This window comes from Erinaceus europaeus, chromosome 2 (genome assembly GCF_950295315.1).
Source record: "Erinaceus europaeus chromosome 2, mEriEur2.1, whole genome shotgun sequence".
In the NCBI taxonomy this organism is placed as follows: domain Eukaryota; kingdom Metazoa; phylum Chordata; class Mammalia; order Eulipotyphla; family Erinaceidae; genus Erinaceus; species Erinaceus europaeus.
In genome coordinates, this window is record NC_080163.1 from 129142017 (window position 1) to 129168471 (window position 26455).

At 40.0% G+C, this 26455-nt stretch overlaps 1 protein-coding gene across 2 annotated transcripts in view; it reads right to left on the bottom strand.

The window, feature by feature from the left end:
• The window catches only part of VAT1L (vesicle amine transport 1 like), a 179183-nt gene that overhangs the window by 77477 nt on the left and 75251 nt on the right, over window positions 1-26455 (bottom strand). For both annotated transcript variants that reach the window (XM_060185132.1, XM_007516633.3), the window contains exons 4-7: window positions 18243-18385; window positions 12383-12486; window positions 9219-9274; window positions 1388-1582 (exon numbers count right to left, since the gene is read on the bottom strand). In XM_060185132.1, the coding sequence (XP_060041115.1) occupies window positions 1388-1582; window positions 9219-9274; window positions 12383-12486; window positions 18243-18385 (498 nt within the window). The remainder of the gene's footprint in view (window positions 1-1387; window positions 1583-9218; window positions 9275-12382; window positions 12487-18242; window positions 18386-26455) is intronic.

A 26455-nucleotide genomic window follows, 5' to 3' on the forward strand; every position in this document is an offset into this window, starting at 1 on the left:
AGGAAATGAGAAGCATTTGGAAGGAAAGTTCTTGGACTTGCCATCATACAATTTGTCACTGCTAAGTCAACCATTGCAGCAGCCATCCTTGGAAAGGATACCCAGTATATTTTTGCTAGAACTTTGTGTTTAATTTGCTTTCAAAGATGTCTAAAGCTCCCCAAAGTGCAAAAATGGTGTTTGTCTCATAAAACACTCACCCATGGGAAATGCAGAAAACAAGTAAACTTATTCCCAGATATTTAAAAATAGCATTTGGGACTTTTATGGCTTCTCAAAGTTAAGGCTATAAACTCCTGATATAGGAAGATCTCTTCTTGAAATGTCCCTAGGCCATATGTCTACATTTGCTTCTCAATGGAAGTTACCTGATCGATTATCCAAATTTTCCAACCTTCCTTTGTCCCACAGATTTTTCTAAACTTCCTTGTCCTCCCAGAATGTCTCATCTGAACCCACAATGCCAGTTCACCTTGCATCCATGAACCCTGAATTTGGAGGTTTTATTTTATTTTATTTTTTCTTGATGATGGAATGCTTTGAAATTCTAGAACATTAGGCAGGTCAATTAATAAGAAGACTCAATTCAACACTAGATTCAATGACTCATCAATAATTAGAACACCTAGAGTGACAGGTAACAATGTCTTACAGGCTCTCCAAGCACAGCAATCATTCAGCACTGAAAGGTTGTCTGGACTGACCTTGACTTTTTATATCCCCACAAGGCAACGATATAAATGATGCTACAATCGTGCACATGCTTTCCTGTCAGCAAGGCAAATTGTACACATCTGTTAAAATTTGTTAGCTTACCTGAGAAGGCTCCTGGTCCAAATGGTAAGTTCATTCATATGGTTTCAGAACCAGTAAGCAAAAGCAGTATTTCTTACATCCAAAACACTGTATTATAGGACAATAAATGACTTCTAGGACCCCTATTTACTTTTATATTTATTTATTTATTTATTGCCACTGGGGTTATTACTGGGGTTCAGTTCCTGTACAACTTCACTGGTCCTGGTGGTCATCACCCACCCCTCTTTATTTTATAGACAGTGAAACAGGTGGTGAGGGAGAGAGAGAGAGAGAGACAAAGACACCTGTAATATGTTTCACTGCTTGTGAAGCTGCAGTGAATGGATTGGGGGATGGAACCCAGTTCCTTGTACATGACAATATGGGTGCTCTGCAAAGTGTGCCACCACCCAGCACTTTCTAAGATCTTCATTTAAAAAAAATCAACTTGAAGAAAAATCCAAGTTTGGATCTGCTCAAACATACCTGGATTAGAAAGAAATGCTTTGCTGAAAACATACTCACATACCACCACCACCATCACCATCACCACCACCATCACCACCACCACCACCACCACCATTCATACCTCCTCCAAGGCCCAAAGAGAGTCCACCACAGGCTTGATCTTCTTCTGGTTGTAGAGCCCTAAGAGTTTGTCCACTACTTTTCGAATGAGTCCCGCACGGCCCTGTTTGAAGAGTAGATTTAAAAGGGAGAATCCAGCGATGACTTTGTTCTCTTCATACAGTTTGATGGGATTGACTTTCTCCACTTGCCACCACTGTAAAGAGAGATGGTGATCCGGTTACCAGGAATTTGCACCAGGTTACATTTGCATGGAGATGGGTCTGGGTTGAATTTCATTAGCCAAGTGGGAACTCTTTTTAGAGTATTTTAAAGTACATAGTTGTCTAGGCACTACTGCACATGCATGAAAATAGTCACTAAGGATGTGTGTGAGAAGAGTCTGGGAGGTTGGCGGGAGAGAGAGCCCTTTATGAGAACATCATCTAAGTACAAGTGATTAGTACATGGGCACATGGTTAGGATTAACTGTTCTGTAGAATCCTGACTCCAACCTGTCCCCCCTCCCTCACCCCCCCACCTCTTTCTTTCCCATGCTCTGTTCTTGTTGTTGTTCTTATTCTGTTATATTTTTATTTATTACTGGATAGAGACAGACATTGAGGGGAGGAAGACAGAGAGGGAAAAAGAAAGAGGACACTTGCAGCCCTGCTTCAACACTTAATGAAGCTTTTCCCCAATAGGTGGGAACCAGGGGCTTGAACCTAGGTCCTTGCATACTGTAATGTGTGTGCTTAACTGGGTGTGCCACCTCCTGGCCCCTGCTCTGTTCTTCTTAACCACACAAGATGGCAGAATATTGTCTAAAAAAGTTTGCTGGAAAACTTAGTGTAATGTCTTTGGCTTACTGTGTGGTAGGAGTGGTGGGGTGGCAGAGACAGATAATATGGAGTCTAGGTAGGGGGTGAAGTTGACTGAGAACTGCAGAAGAAGCTTTCTTAGGGGCCATGAGTAAAAGGGAAGGTGGAACCTAGAGAGCTATGTGGGAATGCCTCAGATAAGACAGAAGTTACACATTGTTTAACAATGGGGATAAAGGTGTGGTTGGGTGTTTTGGGAAATGAACATTGTTTACACAAACCTAGTTGGTGTACTTACTGCACAATAGTTTATGTGGTGCAGCATAATGGGTGACTGTCATTTATGTAATGGGAGATGTCATTCAGTGAAGACACGTGACTACAGCATAATGGAGCAAAGGAGGTCATGGTGTTGGGACTTAGGGTATCTCAAGTAGGGAAGCTCTACTCCTAAGGGGACATTTGTTAATGTTTGGAGACAATTTTTGTTGTGATGACTGGAAGGAGGGGGAATCTAGTGGGTTCAAGTCAGGGACACTGCTAAACATGCTATAATATACAGGACAGCCCCTTAAAGCATAGAGTGACCTAACTCAAAATGGCAACAGAGGGGGTTGGGTGGTGGTGCACCTGGTCGAGTGCACATGTTACCATGTTCAAGGATCTGGATTCAAGCCCCTGGTCCCTACCTGCAGGGGGGAAGCTTCACAAAGGGTAAAGCAGTGCTGCAGGTGTCTCCCTTTCTTCCTTTGAATCTCTCCCTTGGATCACAATTTCTCTCTGTCATCTCTCATCCAACAGATTTAAAAAAAAAAACTATTAAAAAAAGAAAATTTAAAAAAAATACTGGGCCAGGTGGTGGCTCACATGGTTGAGTGCACATGATAACAATGCTCAAGGTTCAAGCCCTCAGTCTCCACCTACAGGGGGATAGCTTTGTGAGTGGTGAAGCAGTGTTGTAGGTATCTCTCTGTCTCTCTCCCTATCATGCCCTTCCCTTTTGACTTCTGGCTGTCTCTATCCAATAAATAAATAAAGATAAAAAAATACCAACAGAGCTGAAACTGAGAACCCTGGACTAAGATGAGGCACACATACTGGTTAGATGTCTATCTCTCATATCCTCATGAAAATAAATAAATCATCCATCTGCAGGCTATGTAAATGGTTATTCAACTGCTTTGTTCTGATTATTCCTGATCCCTTATAACTTGCTGGTTACGAATTAGACATTCCAAATTCTAGTTTCTAGAGTTTCAAAAGGAGAAATGATTAGTGACAGTTTAATATAGGAGACATTTTACAGTATTTATATTTTTGGTATGTTTATTTGTATTCTGTCTCTTTCCAGGATCTGTGAAGCAAAATATTTTCATTCATTTAGAGATTGATTTATTTTATGAGAGGGGGAAGGGAGGGAGAGAGGGAAAAAGAAAAAAAACCCAGATGACCACTCAGGTCATAAGTATTGAAGGAGAACCTAAGTTTGCAAAGCATATACACTACACACTAAACCATTTTTCCAGAGTGCAAGATTTTTATTTATATTTTTAATTTAACTTATTTATTTTAATGAGACAGAGAGAGAGACCAGAACACAGCTCAGCTTTGGCTTATGGTGGTACTAAAGATTCAACTTGGGACTTTAAATCCTCAGGCATGAAAGTCTCTTTTAAGTTGGAAAATGATATTGTTAGGAAAACCACTGTGACAAACACAGGTCAAAATGAAGGTTAGTTCTCGAAATTTGTTACTCAAGAATTCCCAGGGGTAGGGGACTGGTTCTATGAGCCATGTATGTGACCACAGATCTGCATGGTGCAAAAGCAAAGGTAGAGAAATGTTTTGGCCTAGGGAAATAGCATAATGGTTATTCAAGTCTAAAGCTCCAAGGTCCCAGGCTCAATTCCTGGCACCCAAAACAAACAAACAAAATACAAACTTAACAACTTCATTGATGATGTGTCTATAGTGCTTTAGTAAATGTCTGCTTGATGAATTTGAAGTTACTACACAATTGTGGTTAATGGAGTTCTCCAGCCGAATGCCTGGGTTTGAGTTCCAGTGTAGCTGCTTCCTGGCTGTGCACTGTGCAGATTTAGGCAAGTTATGAAATCTCTTTATGCTTTGTTTCCCCAAGGTACCTAATGTTGTGAGGAATAAATGTGTAGTAGTCCTTAAAATAGTGCCCAATATGTAGAAGATGCTCTATAGATGTGTTACTTTACTTTTGCCATCACTAGGACTTCACCACTCCAGGGTGACTTTTTCAGATACATAAACAGAGAGAAAGAGGTAAAGTGAGAGATATCAGTCACATCACTGAAGCTTCTCCTAGTGCAGTGAGGGCTGCAGTAAAGCAGGCACACTGTCCAGATGAGCTACTTTGATGACACTAGCATCTTAGGTTGGCAGGGAAGTTTTTGGTTGTGTGAGTAAGAACCCTGAATTTGGAGTCAGATGACTCTCTACTTATTAGCTTCACCTGTTTTTAGCATCATTGGTATGTTCTGAAAGCAAATGGCATGTTTGACAATGAGTGAATGCAAGCTTTGCAGAATTTTTCAGGTAGAACATAATTAAATTGAGTGAGAAATTCCTATATGATTTCAAGTGTACCTTTAATTTCAAAGTCTTTCTTGAATGCATAGAAAACTGTTTTCTGCAGACTGGGGTTATGGCTCGACCTGCCAACATCCATATCCAGTGAGGAGGCAATTACAGAAGTCAGAACTCCCACCTTCTGTACCCTCAAAAAATTTTGGTTCATATTCCCAGAGGAATAAACAATAGGGAAGTTTCCAATGGAAAGGATGGGACACAGAACTCTAGTGGTAAAAACTGTATGAAATTATACCTCTGTTAGCTTATAGTCTTATACATCAATATTAAATCACTAATAAAACATCAACAAAAATAATAAGAAAGAAAATTCTTTTCTGGGGGCTGAGTGGTGCTGTACTCAATTGAGCCCACATGTTAGCCATGTGCAAGAATTCAGGTTAAAGCCCCTGGTCCCCATCTGTGTGTGTGTGTGGGGGGAGCATTATAGGCATTGAAACAGCTGTGCAGATGTCTCTCTCTCTTTCTCTCTCCATCTCTTCTCATATCTTAATTTCTCTCTGTTGTATCAAAAATCATTGAGAGAGAGAAAGAGAGAGAGGGAGGGAGGGAGAGAGAAAAGGCTGTTGGGAGTGGTAGATTCATCATGCAGGCACTAAGCCCCAACTATAATCCTGGTGACAATAAAAAAAAGAAAAAGCAATGATGCTTTCTAGAAACTTCCAGAACAAAGTCATCATTCCACTTCACATCATGCCCTAGTTTCAATTTGCTTCTAATTCTGCCAGGAACAATTTATCCTTCTTATCCCCACCCCGAACACACACACACACACACACACACACACACACACACACACACACACATACACACCCCTCTGAGAAGGAGACTGAGAACTGGAACCTCTATTTCAGACATCAGAATACCAGCCTCCACCCTGGCTGTGTTTAAATGAGTGCCTTCATCAAACCTGAGCACACTGCAATTATTTCATTAACACTGTGTGTTGTGACTGTACATTTTCAAGGAGAGAGGAAAAACATTTCTTAGAATTGTATGTAATTTGGGACCAATTGGTTACCCACAGCGGGCTGTCAGCATTGTGTTAATTACAGCCACAGTCACATAACAGCTGTGACTGGGACAAAGCCGTCTTCAGGGGACATGCTCCAGGCAGTGGCCTTTATCAGATTTCATTCTTGCTTCCAGTATCTTCAGTCCCCCCCCACCCCCCCCCCCCGTACGTAAGATAAATGTTCACTTGAGCTTTTCAATTAAAATGCAAAAGTGACCCTTTCATTCTAAGCTTACTGGGTAGAGGGTACTAACCATTTCAGGTCCAGGGACTTCTTGGTATAAAGCCTTTGGAAGCCAGTGATGGTGTTCAGGGGGCATTTGAGTACCTCCTAATGCCATCCTTTGAGTGAATTCTAAACCACTTAACACAGCTTTCCCTGACTACCCTGTTCTAAATGACTCTATTCCATCCTGCTGTTTACTATTTTAGCACTTTTTAATCCCATTTTTTGTGGTTTTTGAGCCATTATAATGTTGAACTTACTGGGGCCAAGAGTGGTGCAGGCAGTTGCACATGTTACCATGCTTGTGGTTCGAATTCCTAGTGTCCACTTGCATGAGGAAAACTTTCATGAGCTCTAAAAAGGCCTCTTTCTATCTCTCTTACTCTCCCTTTTTAAATTTTATTTTATTTACTTATTTTATTTTATTTTATTTTCCTCCAGGGTTATTGCTGGGCTCGGTGCCTGCACCATGAATCCACCGCTCCTGGAGGCCATTTTTCCCCTTTTGTTGCCCTAGTTGTTGCAGCCTCATAGTGGTTATTATTGCCATTGTTGACGTTGCTTTGTTGTTGGATAAGACAGAGAGAAATGGAGAGAGGAGAGGAAGACAGAGAGAGAGGGGAGAGAAAGATAGACACCTGCAGACCTGCTTCACCGCCTGTGAAGCGACTCCCCTGCAGGTGGGGAGCCGGGGGCTCGAACCGGGATCCTTATGCCGGTCCCCGCGCTTTGCGCCACGTGCGCTTAACCCACTGCGCCACCGCCCGACTCCCTATTTACTTATTTTAATGAGAGAGACAAAGAGACAGAGTGGGACCAGAGCACTGATCAGCTCTGTCACACTTTGACTTATTTCACTTTGTCTCTTGTGGAAGAATGCAAGCGTCATAAGGAGCAAAGATACATGTATTTCATTACTGCAACACTAGAGTGCCTGGCAGACAGCCACTTGAAAGTTAGTGAATCGATCAGTGTTGCATGAGCTATATCAGTGACTGGGAGAAGAGAAGACCATAGCAGCAATCCTTTGCTGCATGAGTGCTGAGGGGTGTAATCAAAGTTCAAGTTCTAATTAGTTTGATTCTAGCAACTGTAACTATAGTTGGGGATATAGGTTGGAAAGTGGGGTTAGTGCTCAGGGATGTGGCATCTTGATTAACCTCTGGATTAAGAGCATACTTTTCTAAAGTAGAAAACCACAAACTTGCTTATGTCAGGCTGAGGAGATAGCACCATTGGTAATACAATGCATGCAGACTTTAACACAGGAGGCACTGGAAGTCCCAAGTTCTATCCTCAGCACCACCATAAGCCAGTTGAGCAGTGTCCTCTAAACAAAGTAAAACAAAACAAAACAAAACTTAATTTGTGTGGATCTAAAGATCACCCCAGGGAGCTATGAAATAAATTCATCTGCTAGAGCATATGCCATGTTAATGTGTGAGATCTTAAGTTAGAAACCCTGGTACTACTCTAATTTCATCTCAGGTGGTTCACTTTCTAACAAAGTCCCAAAACCTAGATATACACCAGTTTCTGTGAGAGAGAGCTTATGTTCACACGTATCCATGAACTACTGCAAAATATATACCTGAAAGCAGAAGTACACTAGAGTTTGCAGTGAATACCTCCCTAACACTTCCTCTCCACTATTCCAAGCTTTGGGTCCATGATTGCTCAACAATTTGTTTGGCTTTGTATGTTAACTCTCTTTTCAATCACCAGGTTCCAGATGCCATCAGGATGCTAGCCAGGCTTCCCTGGATTGAAGACCCCACCAATGTGTCCTGGAGCTCAGCTTCCCCAGAGACACACCCTACTAGGGAAAGAGAGAGGCAGACTGGGAGTATGGACCAACCAGTCAACGCCCATGTTCAGCGGGGAAGCAATTACAGAAGCCAGACCTTCTACCTTCTGCAACCCTCAATGATCCTGGGTCCATGCTCCCAGAGGGATAGAGAATGGGAAAGCTATCATGGGAGGGGGTGGGTTATGGAGATTGGGTGGTGGGAATTATGTGGAGTTGTACCCCTCCTACCCTATGGTTTTGTTAATTAATCCTTTCTTAAATAAAAAAATTAAAAAGAAAAAAAAAAAACCCATAGTAACACCATGCGTGGCACCAGGGAGACCTCCATGTCTCTCTCTCTCTCTCTCCCTGAAAAATAATGAATGAAGTACTGGTGCTGGGAGCCTACTCAGTAGTATAGTGAATGTTGATGATCTGAGTTTATTCTATGTCACTGCAAAAAATAAAAATCACCGCAGGAGCTTGCTAAAAATTATAGGGTTCCATTTGTTCCCGCTCTGTAGGATGGCACACAGGAATATCTCAAGGACTCCCAAAAGTATGGTTAGAAAAGGGTCAAACTCTGGGTCCATGCTCCCAGAGGGATAGAGAATGGGAAAGCTATCAGGGGAGGGGGTGGGAAATGGAGATTGGGTGGTGGGAATTGTGTGGAATTATACCCCTCCTACCCTATGGTTTTGTTAATTAATCCTTTCTTAAATAAAAAATTTAAAAAAATTTTTAAATTATAATAAAAAAAAAAGAAAAGGGTCAAACTGATCAACCTGTCAACACCCATGTCCCACAGAGAAACAATTACAGTAGCCAGACTTACCACCTTCTGTACCCCATAAAGATCTTTGATCTATACTCCCAGAAGGATAAAGAATAGGGAACCTTCCAATGGAGGGTATGGAATACAGAACTCTGGTGGTGGGAATTGTATAGAATTGTACTCCTCTTATCCTACAATCTTGTCAATCATTACTACAATAATTATTAAATCACTAATTAAAAAAAGAAAAGAAAAGGGCCAAACTGAAAGACTAATGTCTATGTGAAGCAAATGAAGTGCAATAATGCAATTTGGTTTTGATTAATGGTCAGGAACACCAATATTTAAGCAATCTCTGTTCAAATCAAAATGACACTTTCTGGAGTTTTACTGGCACTCCACCTATGTGCTTCTTTAAGATAAAAAGTTACAGCCCTGCCCATATGAAGCGAGCAGGAGATGCATGTAGGCTTTCTTGCAAATGAATGGTACAGGCGAGGGGCTAATGAAGTTTCAATTATAGGATCAGTCCCCTTAGATGGAAGATCTCACAGTGTGCAAATCTCCACACTACTAAAGCACATTAGACATGCATGGATACTTACGGATTTTGCAAAGCTAAAGAAGCTCTTGGTCTCTCCAGTCACCATGTTGGATGAACCTGCAAATGGAAGATTCCCAAGTCAAGCTACAGTTAATTGAAAATAGGCATCTTTTACCACACATGGAAAAATGGCAACTATTCGGTCCAAAATTGTCAGGAGCATGAAAGCAAGTTAATTCAACCTTGAAAAAAATAAAGGAAACAGAAAGGTTCTGTGTGATCATATTGATTTGATCACTGGATCAAACACAACCTAACCTTATTCAAGGTGATGATCTCATAACTATGCAAAACTGAGCACATGATAAAAAAAAAAGTCATTTAGGCAAAGTATTTTAACATCCTGATGAGTTGCTGAAATGTCTTGTTGGCTCTGATCTTTAAGACTGAAAAATGAACTACACAAGTCTGTTTTATAGTTTGAGTTAGACTCCTAAGCAACTGAAAGGCTTGGAGCTGAGACATGCTGTAAACATTTAAATGGTAGAGAGAAGTGAAACTGGGCTGGATGGATGAGAAATACAGAGAACAGAAGGTCAGATGAGGGTGGAAACAGTTTCTCAAGTCAAGGGAATGGCATGACCTTATTCATGAACTCCAAAGATGTCTGGATAGAAAGGTGAAAAATCAGATTGTGATAAATGGTGTGAGAAACTGAGCTTTGCTAATTGAGATACATACCATTCAGAAGGAAGATAGATGGTATTGGGAAAGATTCCCTAAGATACTCTTACAGAGAGAAAGGAATCTATGGTGTGCTCAGGGGTAGTGGTAAATGAGAATTCTTTGCAGTTATCAGACCATGCTGATAACTTTTCAATGATTTCCTGCCTTCAACAATTTGGGACAAAGTCCTTCTCATAGAACTTTAAATGAAAAAAAAAATGATGTACATTTTAAAGTGAATTATTTGGTCTGGGTGCCTTTGAAGAGTATTTAACAATTATTCTTATTTTTATGGGTTTTCTGCCACAAAGCATCATGCTACTAGGTTTCACCTGCTTAGTCATCAAGCATTCATTTTACTAAATTAGATACTTGTGATATGATCAAGCTATAGTCTACCAAAATGACATCATGGGACTGGGCCAAAGATAGCATTGGTAAATAAATGAGGATGAATAGATGGCCCTTTTACATTTGACTCACATGTTAGTCAGACTCAATATCCTTGCATTATGCCCATCATTTCTCTTATCTATATCAATAATTTTAAAATTATGTGAAGGCTAGGGAGATAGCACCAGTGGTAGTGAAACATTATACCTGAGGTCTCGAGGCCCCAGGTTCACCATAAGCCAGAGATGAGCAATGTTTAAGGAAATTTTGTGTCTACCTCCGAAGACTTTCAGATATGTGGCCATGATAGAAAATGCTAAACATTCCATAAATGGAAAGCTTGTGCCCTTTCTTTCTATTATAATGATCTGAATATGGTAAAAATATGCTTGAATGTTTTTACCTTTAAAATATCTCTTTCTTATGCTTCTCAGCTAGTAGAAGCAATTTTTTTTTTCTAATTTAGACAGAACTAAGGTTAAATTTTCTATTAAGTATTCCCAACTGTGACACAATCCTCCCAGACAATACTTTTAGTCCACCTGCATGTTAGCTGTTTGGCCCAGGCAAAAATTAGGAAAGTCACAGTCACAGGCCCATTGGGTTATAGCTAAAATACACTTCCTAGCTTTGTCCACATCTCATCTGCTATATTCTTACCTTTGGGCTACTGATTATTAAACAATTTGTTCTTAAATATCTTAAATGCTTTTTAGCCACCAAGTTGCAGATGCTACCATGATACCAACCTGACATTCCTTGGGCAGACAACCTCACCTCCCCAGAGCCCTATCCCACTAGGGAAAGATAGAAACAGGCTGGGCATGTGGATCGACTGGTTAATGCTCATGTCCAACGGAGAAGCAATTACAGAAGCCAGACCTCCCACCTTCTGTACCCCATAAAGATCTTGGTCCATGCTCCCAGAGTGATAAAGAATAGGGAAACTTCCAGTGAAGGGGATGGGATGCAGAGCTCTGGTGGTAGGAATTGTACCCCTCTTTTCCCACAGTCCTGTTAATCATTATTCAATCACTAATAAAATAAATGTTTAAAAAAGGAAAGAGGGGCCAGGCACACACATTACAGTGCACAAGGATGCAGGTTCAAGCCCCTGGTCCCCACCTGCAGGGGGAAAGCTTCACAAATGGTGAAGCAGGGCTGCAGGTGTCTCTCTGTCTCTCTCCCTCACTAACCTCCCTCAGTTTCTCTCTGTCTCTATCCAATAAAAAAATAAAATAAAATAAAAAAGGAAAGAAAGGAAACAAAAATAGCTACAAAGAATTTTGTTGAGTCAAAAGGGGACAGAAGAATCCCAAATCTTAAACATTTGGAGGTGGCATCTGGCTTCTGTATGATTTTTTTTTCTTTTTTCTTTTCCCTTTCTAGAGACTAATGTTTAAATCAGTTTGTAGACCTATGGTGGAAAAGAAGAAAAGGGAGAAGTTCTGGGGTCTAATTTAGCTGAAGAAAACTTGACCCCAGATTTCTTTTCTAAACTCTTCCTAACCCAAAAGTGGTGGCAGAAACAGATATGGTCTCCATGCATACAGGGCTTCTCTCTTGGCTGGTGTGTGTGTGTGTGTGTGTGTGTGTGTGTGTGTGTGTGTGTGTGTGTGTGTGTGTGTGTGTGTTCAGGGCAAGCAGTGTCTGTACTGGGCAACTTCATCTCTAATAGTGAAGATCTCCATTAACACCCCCATGCCCTAGCTATTCCTCTCCATCCTACTGTGGGCCATCCCTCTTTCCCTCCCTCCCTCCTTCTTTCCCTTCCTTCTTTCCTCCTTCCTTCCTTCCTTCCTTCCATTCTTCCTACCTTTCTTCCTTTTATGGAACTTCTTTTTCTTCAGTGTACCTATATTATCTCTGGGACAATAATGACTTGGTTTTGCTTTATCCCTTTTGGAATGAGCTCTAACTCTAGGTAACAGGGTAGTAGACACTTGCGTTATTAAGACCACTGAAAACATCTAAATGGAATACTAACATTATAGAAAACAATTTTTAAAATCTCATTGCCTAAATCTAATTACCCTAGCTTATCAACACACAGTCCTTCAGAGTCTCTGTTGGCAACTGATTATGTCCCCTTCTGTTTATACTCACCATATAAAATGTAGGTTCCTAGTGGTTTGAGGAGACTGAGGCCTTTTCCAGTGTTGTCCCCACAGAGGCAATCCAAAACAATGTCCACTCCTTCAGCAGAGATTCTAAATGGTGAAAAATCAAAGTTAAAAAGAAGTTAGCTGCCAGGGAACCAAACTGTCAATTTCTTTTCCTCCCTGTGTTGTAATACTGAATTCCAGAATCAGGAACAGTGAGGCCTCAGATTAACAATAAATAGGGCAGAGTCCCCTGAGGTGCATATACTGTCCTGAGTCCAGCCATAAGAATTCAACAGAGCTGGAGGCAGCTAAGAATCAGGCTGGTGGTTGATGTTGAGAACGAGCATGGGGATAAAGAATGAATATGGACATCACAGTCAGTCTGAATTTGTATCTGGCTTTCTCATTTCAGTTCTTCTTTGTAAAGTGGCAAGAGCATGTTTCTTTGTGCTAAGAGTGAGGTCACAAATGAAATAACAGCCACTTAACAGTCACTCTGTACGTCAGTCAGTTAACAATCCATATTTTGCAGAGCCTGGGTGATGTGCCAGATTCCATCTGAGACAGAGTTAAACAAAAACTGCTATGTGTTCTTTCTTCTTGAACTTTCAGTCTAGTAGAGATCAACTTCATAACCTCTCCACTTTGCTTTTCTTACAGTAGCATGTTAATTTAATTTGCAAACTTCTGTCTATTTGTTTCCAAGTTCATTATTTTTGAAGAGGAGAGTTAACTAAGAGAATCTTCTTATAGCACTGGAAGTCTCCAGAGGAGAGGAAATCCACATTTGTACTGTTCTTCAGGCAAGATGTTTGTTGATACCATTTTCTATTCATTTATTTATAAACGATTTGCTCACTCACTAACACATTTAACAAACAGCTATTGGCTTCTGCTGATAGATAATATAATGCAAGAATGAAGATGTCCTCTAAGTTCCCAATTCTGTCTCAACTCTGCTCAGAAAGAAGCATTTCCTTAGATTTGTGAACTTGCATGATTATCTTGCTTTAATATATAGCTCAGTTTTTTTGTTCTTTGTTTTGTTTTTTGTTTTTATCACCACCTCCAATCCCCCTGTCAAGTTTAGGTGCTGCAGCCTATTGTATGATTAACAAGGTCACTGTCTGTGCCTCTCCTGGCTCACATGTCTGTGACACCTGACTCATGAATATCCCCTTCCAAAGCCCACAATTCATATCCAAATTCTAGACCACTACAAGGTTCTTCCAAAATGACCAGCTTAGTTACCTGCCTAATAGAGTGTTTATCTGCACAGGTATGTGGTTTTAAATCTGACCTGCAATTTCAGAGCCAGGAAATTAGGCCAGCTGATCTCTAACCTAATGTTAGCAGAATCTCTTCAGATGGATAAAGGCTAACTAGAATAAGAACTGAAACTGATATACTAAGTTTGGGGTGGGGACCAAGAATTTGCATTTATTTATTTATTTATTATTGGGAAGAATGGAGTTTTTGTTTGTTTTGTTTTGTTTTGTTTTTTTGCCTCCAGGGTTATCACTGGGGCTCGGTGCCTATAATACAAATCCACTGCTCCTGTGGCCATTTTTCAATTTTTCAATTTTTTTTTGATAGGACAGAGGAAATTGAGAGGGGAGGGGAAGATAGAGAGGGAGAGGGAAGGACAGACACCTGCAGACCTGCTTCATCACTTGTGAAGCTAACCCCTGTAGGTGGGGAGCTAGGGGATTGAACTGGGATCCTTGTGTGGGTCCTTGTGCTTCATACTATGTGCACTTAAACTGGTCTCAGGAGATTGTTTATAGTATATATAGTTGTTGATACATGTGTAAAATTTCTCAGTTTTCTGCAAAATACTCTCACCACTAGCCTAGGTACCAGGACATAAAAGCCCTCCCCCGCCCCCAACCCCCAAGAGTCCTTTACTTTGGTGCAATATACCAAATACAGTCTAAGTCCCACTTTGTATTTCCCCTTTCTGTTCTCATTTCACAAATTATTTATTTATTTATTTATTTATTTATTTATTTATTTATTTATTTATTGCTGTATTGCCACCACAGTTATTGCTGGGGCTCAGTGTCTGCATGATGATTCCACTAGTCAGTTTTTCCTTTTCTATTTCTTTCATTTGATAGGACAGAGAGAAATTGAGAAATTGAGGGGGGAGGGAGAGAGAAAGAGAGAGAGAGAGAGAGAGAGAGATCACCTATAGCACTGCTCATAAAGTTTATATCTTGCAGGTGGGGACTGGGGATTTGAACTTGAATCCATACATATGATAGCATACACCTCTTGACCAGATTTTCAACTTTTTTTTTTTTTAACCAGAGCACTGATCAGCTCTGGTTTCTGGTGGTGCAGGGGATTGAACCTGGAACTTTGGAGCCTCAGACATGAGAGTCTCTTTGCATAACCATTATGCTATCTACCTCAGCCCAATTTTCAACTTTTTACTCCTTAAGGAAACTTCCCTTTTTATTTTTACAGTCAGATGCACATTATTTAGATTTTATAATTCTTCCACTTGCTTTAAAGGTTAATCATCTCTCTGTTCCGAAGTATAAAAGGTAAGAGATATAAAGGATAGGGCTATATTATACATATTTTCTCTTGATAATACCTGGCTCAAAGCTAAGAACATGTTCAAAAGAAGATTACTGACTGACTGGTTTATACAAGGGTTTTCATCCCAAGAATTTTCATGTTGTTATTTTTTCTATTTTATCACATTTTGTAACAAAATGTCTGTGATAAAAAAAAAAATCTTTGCATTTCATTCCCATCATATGTTAACAGTTGGATTCCCCCCCCACACACACTTTCTTTTAATCATTTGTCCATATGCACCCAGAAATTAAACAAAGCTGTGATCACAGCATCAATGGAACCTGGCAAACTGCTTGTTTTCAAGTAATGTGCAACCACAGGTATTTATTTATTGAAACAGAGTCTTCATAATTATATTTTTAAGAACTGTATAATAACTCAAATGTGTGGGTGTGGCACGAACTTCTAGATTGCACCGCTTCCCCTTTTTCATTTTATAATAGAGGCTGACTATGAAATTTTGTGATCACAGACAAGGATACCTACCACTTATCCTGCCGGACTGTGTTGGGAACCTACAATGAACAGGCAGCACAGCTTGACCTTGCAGCAGGCAATGCATACCTATTGCTTTGGTTTTCTCTTGGATTATTTCCCAAGGGTTGAAGCAGTGAAACAAAGGGCATGGAGATATTTGTAACTTCCTAGTCATTCTTAATCTCTATTGAAAACATGTAATGAACAGTTGTGAGTCACCTTTGAAGGAGCACGATGGTAATGTGAGTCTCAGATGCCACTATTGTCTGTTCTTCTGATGTCAGTAGAAATCATTGATTCTGGGTGAAAGGCAGCAGGTCAAGGCCATAAGAGTGAGTGAGGGGATTGTATGAAAAATGGAAAGGGTAGCAATTCCCTGGTTCTGGACTTTTTCAGAAGAATTCTACTTCATTTTTCACTACCTCTTAGACTCTACTATCGCCAGAAGCACTGTTTTTTCAGATTCTTAAATTTACCATGCCTCCCTGATCCCAGCCTTAGCTGGCATTTCCCCCGATCAGAAATGCTTTTCCTTTGGTCACAGTCTCATTCTTCAATTCTCAGGCCAAATCTCACTTTTTGGTGGACAGTGTGTCTGATGTCTTCATCTGAAATAGTAGATTTTCCCCACTATCTAAATGTTAAATTTTAATATTTGGTATGATTTAATAGGTTATTTTGAAGGCCTGGGAATGCTCAAAAATTTTTCCATAAAAATTAATGTTATATAAAATTAACATGTGTTAATATAATATTTATTTGGATAGTTGTTAATGCCCCAATACAATAAGATTGCTTATAATTGTTTATCAAACTGTCTGACAAAAAAAGAAGCTTCTGTTATCATTAAAACTAACATATTTTTAAATCTCAAAAAAATTAATGTTGGGGGCTGGGCGGTAGTGCAGCAGGTTAAGCACACATGGCGCCAAGCACAAGGACCAGCATAAGGATCCCAGTTTGAACCCCCAGCTCCCCACCTGCAGAGGGGTTGCTTCACAAGTCATGAAATAGGTCTGCATGTGTCTATCTTTCTCTTCTCCTCTCTGTCTTCCCCTCCTCTCTCCATTTCTCTCTGTCCTAGCCTACAACAATGACAGCAATAACAATAATAACAACGATTAAAAAAAAACCAAGGGCAACAAAAGGGAAATAATGGCCTCCAGGATTCATAGTGCAGGCACTGAACCCCAGAAATAACCCTGGAGCCAAAAAAGGTAATATTAATAATGTACTCAGGTGAGATGGAAAGTAGAAGGACTAGAGTCTAAGAGATCTGGTTGTTTGAAGTGATGGATTTAGGAAATTTTGGGAAATGTCTTAGAAAGAGGAGCCTTCTGATGGAGTAAACTATCAGATTTGCTTTTGAAAGTTACAAGTACAGAGCTTTGCATGTAATTTATGTTGTCCTACTATTTCTAGTGAGGCATGAAAAGAGAGCTTTGAAGCTGAATATTGGGAGTTTATCATATGGTTTCTCAGATGTCTAGAGGTTATAGGCTAATTTCAAAGACTGGAAGCAGTAGGGGAGGGGATCTTCCTTTGTCTAATTTAACAGTTTTTAGGCAGTTCCCTCTCTCTCTCTCTCTCTCTCTCTCTCTCTCTCTCAGTTTGTGGTTCTCAAATTGTAGTCTGGAAAGTGAAATGTCATTGTCCTTCCAGCAATCTGCAATTTGGGAAAACTTGTTTCATTATGAGGCTAGCTCAACAATTTAATTCCATTGTACCTTACAATTTAATGCTGGAAAAATGACATGGCTCAGGGACCTCTGTGAATCCCCTTAGGAGCTATAAGTAGAGCAGAAACCAAGACTCATTTTGGAGCTTTGACAACAGGAGGGCTGAGCATACAAATTATCTGGAAGCATGGTAGCAGCTGGATTTGTCATCTGAGCCCCTATGTTGACATGCCCATGACCATGTTCATTAGCTTCAGAATTACAGGTGGAATCAATAGCAAGCCAGCACTCTGCCTGAGTAGCTGCAAGAAACTATAGACTGATCTCCCTATTCCAAACTCCCTCCTATTCATTCTCTCCACACCACCAGAGACTGTTCAGAACCACAAAGTGGTCATGTCATCTAGGCCTCAGGTGGCAACTCTTATTCTCACCTAGGCTAAAGCCCAGATTTCTTGGGTTGATGTGTAAGTTTTTTATACACATTTGAAACTGATTTCCTTGCCCAAGTTCACTTAATGTCCTTTTTCCCCTAAGTGTTCCTTTTTAATATCCATAATTACATCAGTTATCTGGCTATCCTTGGACTTGTGTCCCACAAAGCTTTCTTGCAGTATAACCTTCTTTATCCTCTGCAAAATGGGAGTGATGATATATTTAAATGAGCTAATACATGTAAGCTTTTTATCCAAGACCTGTAATATCAAGTCCTCATAACTCTAGTATTGCTATTAGCCCTTCTTTATATGAATGCTACTATTCTTTAAGAAAGGGAAGACCAAGGGGCCCGGCGGTGGTGAACCAGGTTAAGTGCACATACTAAGAAGTTCAAAGACCTGCACAAGGATCCCGGTTTGAGCCCCTAGCTCCCCACCTGCAGGGGGGTCACTTCATAAACGGTGAAGCCAGTCTTCAGGTGTCTATCTTTCTCTCTACCTCTTTATCTCCCCCTCCTCCTATCTCAATTTCTCTCTCATCCATCCAATAAAATGGAAAAAATGGCTACCAGGAACAGTGGATTCATAGTACCCCAGCAGTAACCCTGGAGGCAAAGAGAGAGAGAGATAGAGATATAAAGGATGAACATAGTGCTGTTTAGGGCAAGCATCTTACCTTTTTACTTCTTGAACATAATCTGCATTTCTGTCAAAGAGATGGGTCACAGAGTCTTTGATTGCTTCATGCTTGAAAGTTGAAGCTGTGCCAAAGACAGTCACATTGGGGATAGTGGAACACAGCTGAGCCACAGCTTGGCCCTGGAAGTGAAATAAAACAGGCAAGTCACATCTGAGAGTTACTGTACAACAACAAGTCTTGTTGAGTATAGAGTAAGATTTCCCAACCTTGCTGCCATTAAACCGGATTCAGCTTTGTTGTAACAGGGACGAACTGTGCATTGCAAGATGTTTAATAGTGTCCCTGGCCTTACCTACCAATGATATCCCAGTCATTACAACCAAAAATGTCCCCATAAAATATGTTTCTGGGAGAACAAAGCCTCCTTTGGTTAAGAACTTTTGCTGAAGAGAAAAGTTAATGTGAGCCATTAAACCCCCAGCACCAAGACTTAACAGCTATCATTTAATCATACTGATCCTTGTTATTCTCATCTATAAAATGGCAGTAATGGTACCTACATCATAGGGTTCTTGGGAAGATGTCTTATTTTGGAATCCCAGAAGACTCTGGAGCAGATTTTTTTTTCTTTATTGGGGGATTAATGTTTTATAGTTGACAGTAAATACAATAGTTGGTTCATGCATAACATTCCTCAGTTTTCCACATAAAAATACAACCCCACTAGGTCCTCTGTCATCCTTTTCTAGGGCCTATACTCCCCACCCCCACCCACCCCAGAGTCTTTTACTTTGGTGCAATACACCAGCTAAATTCCAAATTCTGCTTAGTGTTTTCTCTTCTGACCTTGTTTTCAACTTCTGCCTGTGAATGAGATCATCCCCATATTTATCCTTCTGTTTCTGACTTATTTCACTTTACATGACTTCTTCAAGCTCCATCCAAGATGGGCTGAAAATGGTGAAATCAACATTTTTAATAGCTGAGTAGTATTCCATTGTATATATATACCACACTTGCTCAGCCACTCATCTGTAGTTGGACACCTGGGTTGCTTCCAGGTTTTTGGCTATTACAAATGGTGCTGCTATGAACATAGGTATATACAAATCTTTATGGATGGATGTGTTGGGTTTCTTAGGATATATCTCCAGGAGAGGAATTGCAGGATCATAGGCTAGGTCCATTTCTAGCCTTCTGAGAGTTCTCCAAACTGCTCTCCACAGGGTTTGAACTAATTTACATTCCCACCAGCAGTGCAGGAGGGTTCCTTTGTCCCCACAATCTCTCCAGCATTTGTTGCTATAGAGCAAATTTAAGTGTAAGTATTTATCTGGAATATGATCTCAGGGAATATCAAAGTGTCAAGATCAAAGAATAAATCAGTCAACAAAGGTATATTATCAAGTCTATGTCCACCATGAACAACTGAAGTTCAAACCCTTTGAGGAACTCAATAAGCCCGCACAGACTACACCTCAGAGGTAGTCTATTGAGAAGGAAGGAAACTGCAATGTTTATCTGCCAAGTTCCATCTAATATTGGTTGAAAGTTGATTCTGCAGAAGTAAATCATGTTTACATTCTTATCCTTAACAATCAAGCATGTTCCCATGCCCAAGGCAAACCGTCTAACGAAGCCATCTTCAGTTTGTTGAATTGAGTGCAGAAAACACATACTGGCTAGTAGTATCTGCTTCAGAGGTTTTCAGTGAAGCAATATATAGAATAGGCCAAGTGTCTAGCATCGAACACAACACTTACAGGTACTCATTAGGTCTTCATCATCTGTATCCCTTAGTGGCTTTTTATATCAAGGTCCAAGATGCTCAGTTATATAGTTAAAAGGCCAGTGCATGAGATTCACATATCAAATGCTCCAAAAGAAATCACTATGCCGTGAGGTCAGGTGGTGGCCTGCCTGGTTAAACACAGGCATAACAGTGCACAAGGACACTGGTTCAAGATTCTGATTCCCACCTGCGGGGCAAAAACTTCCTGAGTGTTGAAGCATAGCTGCAGGTGTTGCTGTATCTCTTACTCACTATCTCCCCATTCCCTTTCAATTTTCTCTGTCTTTATCTAAAAATAAATAAATAAATAAATACATAAATAAGAAAATAAATCACAATGCAGTTAGGAGTGATGATTTTTCCATGCCCTTTTCTGGTATGATTGGATATTTAAGTACTTGAGCATTCAGAAACCTTTCAGTAAATTCTAATTTTCTGGTAATTAATATGTAGGCTAAAATCAAGTACTGTCATTTTCCAGTATTCTGTCAGCCATCTTAAAGAGGCAGAAATTACTAAGGAGTGAAATTAGTCTACTGAAGTAATTTGTGATGTTAATTTCTGTCTACTGTTTTATTTACATGTCTGCACATTGGTGCACCAAATTAGGTTGTCTGGTCAATTTGTGGAAATCTTGTTTTTCCAAGCAATGAGGGAAACAGAGAATATCAGGGCTGGAAGGTCATTCAAGTATGCTTTCCACATCATTGTTTCATATAGAGATGAGAGCAAGGGCATTCAGAAGGGTTATGGCCACCCATCTTTAACCTCTTCAGAGACAGATCTGAGATTCAAAGCAAGGTTTCCTAGCTTCCAGTTATTGCTATTTCTTATTATGACATGCTGTCTACTTATTCTGACATTTTAAGCTAAGCAAACTTTTAAGCTGCAACCCAAAATAGACCCATCACTGACACGCTCACTTGGAGGTCAGTATTTCAGAACATGAATGTGAACCTAGGACTTCAGATAGGCTATAGTTCTCTGTTCCAAGAATAGCTGTGGTATTTGCTTAATTCTTTTTATCCACTAATTTAAGAGAACAAAGAGAAGGCTATGCTTCCCATTGAATGTGAATATCAGCAACACAGCAATTCTCTGAAATCTGTAGGTCTCATATATATCACCATTATAGCTCCAGATTTAGGGCTTCAACTAGCCTTATTAGTACTGGGATGGAAATTAGAGCCAGTTCTAGCATCTGAATAGCTACAATTGCCTTTCATCCTTAAGAAAACATCTTTTATTCACTTAATTATTTTGAATTACTTGTTATGTATGAGTCACTGTGTTGCGGCTACGGGGTGTCAGAAGTAATTGGCATACCTTAATCTCTGCTCTTTCTCTCTGTCTGTCTCTCCTCAAACCCCACAGAGTCACAAACTTGTGTGCTCAACCACCATTTTGTGTGTCAGAAGGAGATCCAAAAACAGCACATCCAGTTCAGCTGATCCAAAACATAACTCAGAGTTTTCTCCAAACAGGTTTTTATCCTTACATTGGTTTGTTGGGGATGTTATAACAAAGCACCACAAACTGGGTGACTCAAACAACAGAAGTTTATTGGCTCATATCTCTGGAGGCTGGAAGCCTGAAATGGAGATGTTGACAAAGTTGCTTTCTTCTGAGAGATGTGAGGGAAGGATCTAATCCAGGCGTCCTCTTTCAGTAGTTGATGGTCATCTTTTCTCTCTTTGTATGTCCTTCCCTCTTTTTCAGTTTGTGCCCCATCTTCCCTCTATGCCAATCTGTGCCCAATCTCCATTTGTTAGAACGACAGTCATACTGGATCTGGACTCACTCTAATGACTTAAATTTAATTACCTTTCATAAAGACCTTTCTCCTAGATAAGGGCACATTCTGAGGTACTGGAGGTTAAAACTTTTAACACATGAGATCAGGGCCAGGGGCTCACCATGTGGATCTAGGTTTAAAGCTGGGCCCTGCACATGGCAAAGAATTCACGCTACCAGGTAAGCTATCTCTAGCCACCACCATTTCCATTTTACAGAAAAAGAGATGTGGCAATAAAATGAAAAGATACAAGGAATGGGTTACTTTCATGTCCATAGAACCATATAGCATATAATATAAAATGCATAAGTATTATATAGTGAGTTCAAATAATGCAATTTGTGTCAATGCCTATGCTCAGCAGAGAAGCAACTACAGAAGCCTGAATTCGTACCTTATGCTTCCCAAAAACAACCCTGATCCATACTCCCAGAGGGAGAGAAGTGATAGAAAGAAGATAAGAAGACTCTGAACTCCAGCTCCATCAACACCCAGAGAGAGAGAAGGAAAAGGAGAGGGACATATGGAGGTAGTTATGTTGTCATGAGTGACTTGGAGGGGAAGAGAGGATTGATTGATTCAGTAAAAAAAAAAGGGGGGCACTATGTATTAATATGGACAGATTGTTGTAGAGAGGATGGTTGGCCCATGTCTACAACCTTAGGGGAACTGTGGTGGATTGCAGTGGGGAGACTGAAGATTCAGAACTCTAGTGATGAGAATGATGTGGATTCTAACTCCTGTCAACATGTAATTCTGTAATGTAAAAATAAATAAATTTTAAAAATAATGCAGTTTGATGTGTATAACTACTATAATAGGTACACATAAAAGTAATAATTTCTAGTATGTAGTATTCCTTTACAATATATAATTAATAATATAATTAATATGATGTCTTTATCTAACTTGTATAATTAGTATATTAAACATTTGTTCTCTAATTTATATTGGTACATAAACAATAATGGGTGGAAAACAAAATTTCAGAGCACCTCCACTGACACACCTATTCTCCTTTGAGCTCTCTATTAATTCATTTAAGCATTGAGAGGCCCTTGCAAGATCTTTAACAATTTTCTAAAGTAAATAATGCTCAGCATTCTGTATTTAAACAGAAAGTACTATCCCTTGCATTTGGAGAACATCTGTATTCTCCCTTCTACAACTGCTGGCCCAGGTGAATATAGCACCAACACCTCATTTATCCTCCTTTGTTCTCCTCACGCCTAGCAAATAGCACAGACTCAATAAACATTTGTGGAAGGTAGAATGAATTTTCAATAAAACGGATTTTGTAATTTACCTACAGACCCAGAACATAAAATGAACAAGTCAATCTATTCTCCCAGCAGCAGCACTAAATGGAGATTTGCATGTTCTCATGTTTAATTGATTTTTCTCCCCCTGTGTAGGATGGAAGAACTCTTCTCCAGCTTTACTCCTCTGCCCAAAAGCTAGCAGAGCAGCAATAACAGCAACAGCAGCTTCCCTTTGTCTCACCAGGTATAGTACTAACGTGTTTCATTAAGTTTTAAAACCACTTTGAGAGGAAATGTTTTTTTTTTGTTTTGTTTGTTTTCTCTTTTATGCCTAAAAATGGGCCAGAGAAGAAGAAGCTTTCCCAAAGTTCTATGTTTTGTATGTGATAAAGCCAAACATCCAAGTCAGGTCTTCTGACTCCAAGGATATTCTGCATTTACTCTTATCCACCCAGGTAAACAACTGGCTCAAAACTCAAGTGTTAGAGGAAACTTGGGACTTTGACATCAGTCTGGAAGATGTCTTAGAACCAGTCCCCCTTTGAAATTTTATGTCAGGCACACATAAGTGAGCAGATTTCAGCCAACTCAGTTGTAATCTTAGAGCTATTTGGGTCCCCTCAAGCATACCACAGACAGTGGGAAATTTAAGACAACAGTTACAAGGAAGCTATGTTTGGGACACTGAAATACGACTCTTAGCACAAACTGCAAATCACATTAACATCCTATTCACTGGACAAATCATCATAGGAGTCCTTGTATCCTCATTAAAGGTTTGCACTGCTGTACATACTAGATGCTCACTAAAAAGGAAATTTTAGTTAAACTGCTCTGGAATTAGAACTGAGCCTAGCTGAAATTCTGGTCATCTCCATAATGGGGATTTAGGATAAGTGAACCTATCAGTGCACTGAGATTTAGAAGAAAGCGTCAAAAGGAACTCGACTTAAGTACAAGCCAGAGTGGATGGCTTCAGAGGGACTCTGAATTACAGATACTCTCCATCACCTCAGCCTTGCTTCTCATCATGTCCCCAAACTTGAGCTCTGACCTTGTGTGGGAAGCCTGTCTCTTTGACAGAGATATCTGCACGTGCCTTGTCCTTGTGTCTCCTCCTTGGTAGAGTCCCAGTCATCTTTTCAATCTCAGTCTCTCTGTTAGTTCATTGAACCTTTTTATTCTATTCTATCATTATAGGATTTTCTTTTCTTTTTTTTTTTTTGGCCACCAGAGTTATGCTGGAGTTCATTGGTGCCAGAACTATAAATTCATCTTTCCTGGTGGCCATTTTTTCTTTTTCCTTTTTTTTTCTTTTTCTTTGTATTTTATTGGATAGGACAGAGAAAAATTGAGAAACGAGGGGGAAATAGAGCCGGAGAAGGATAGATGCCGGCAAAAATTGCTTCACCACCCATGAAACATCCCCCTGAAGGTGGGGATTGGGGGCTTGAACCTGTGTCCTTGAATATGATAATATCTTCACTTAACCAGGTGCACCAACACCAGTAAACCCACAATAGGAATTTTAATGAATGTCTCTAATAGAATAGACACAATGAGGAATGCTGGAAGTTTAACATGAACTCTTTACCTAGAGTTTCTATCATCTTGGAGCTTGCATTTCAACAAAGTAAACAGATACACATAAAATGAATCTACTACTAGTACTACAACAAATATAATGATAGGGATCAGGAAATAGCTCATCCAGTTGAATATGCACCTTATCAAGTGCAAGGTTCTGGGTTCAAGCCCATTACCACATGGGAACACCATAGACAACATTTAGGGAATTCCACTGGTGGTAGTATGGTGTTGTGGTGTTTCTCCTCTTCCTCTCCCTAAATAAAAAGAAAGAAAGAGAGAGAGAGAGAAAGGAAGAAGAGAAAAAAGAAAAGGAAAGGAAAGAAAAGAAAAAAAAAAGAAAGGATTGGGCCAGGAATGCCACTCACTAGTAGCATATGTATAGGAAGCCCTGAGTTCATTCCCCAGCACCCTGTTTTAAAAAGTACAATTATGGGATTAGGGTGGTAGTGCAGCGGGTTAAGCGCAGGTGGCGCAAAGTGCAAAGAACAGCATAAGGATCCCGGTTCGAGCCCCCAGTTCCCCACCTGCAGGGGAGTCGCTTCACAAGTGGTAAATCAGGTCTGCAGGTGTCTATATGTCTCTCCCCCTCTCTGTCTTCCCCTCCTCTCTCCATTTCTCTCTGTCCTATCCAACAATGACGACATCGATAACAACAATAATAACTACAACAATAAAACAAAAAAAGTTAAATAAATATTTTTTTAAAAGTACAATTATACACCTAAACCAACAGGATAAGTACACCAATTTCAAACAGGACCAGGTTCATACACCCCATTTTGGCCAACATTCAGGTAATGAGGAGCATGTAGACATGTAAGGGCAGAGCCTAGATAAAATGGAAACTGGAACTTGGTGATATCTCCACAGGAACCAGTTCTTTAGCTGTGCTAAAGAAAGGCAATTTGAAGAGACTCCAGAAAGAGAATGAAAGTTTATTCTTTACCTTAAGTTGGGAGGGGGGACTTTTCTGAGATCATTTAGAAAACAGAGTTATATTTATCTCTTCTAAAAGCTATTTTCACCTTTAAACAGCTTGTGGAAACCACATTCATGTGGTCAAAGAGTGGAAAATAATTAGCAAAATGAGCTTGTAAATTTACCAAGAGGAAGCCCAGAGGAAATGTAGAGAAGATTTTTTTTCTTCCAAAGAATTGTCGGTTTGCTTTTTCATCTTTGTCAATGTACAGAGGCACTTGGACTAGAAAAGATAACCGAGTGTTATTGCTAAATCTAGTGCACTGGATACATGAGTTCCATTATGTTTTTTTTTTTTTTTTTTTTTTATGAGAATACAGACTCCCACGTTGGGATTTAGACACAGGATGAGAAACATATTTTTCAGATCAGTGCTGTCATTTGCCTTCTCAACAATTCAGTTGATTTGGTTGTTGTAAAGAGAGGAAATTCATATCCTACTGTGTGGGCTGATCCGTGTGACCCATCATCAAAGACAGCAAAGAATATTCTAGTCCTCACCTAGTTCACTCTAAGTACCAGTCAACTTTTCCTTTTCCTTCTCTTGTTTGTCACTGACACTCTCTGAAAGGCACATGTGCTGAGAATGTTAACAGGAAGAAGCTAAAGAGACACATGACTGGGAAAAAAGAGAAAAATAAGAAAAGATAGACATTTATTTTTCAGTTGCTCAAGACAAAAATGGAACACTAGCTGGTAGCACACCTGGTTGAGTACACATGTTACAGTGTGAAAGGATCTGGGTTCAAGCTCCCAGTTCCCACCTGTGGGGGGAAAGCTTTGCAAAGGATGAAGTAGTGCTGTAGGTCTCTCTCTCATCCCCTCCCCCTTC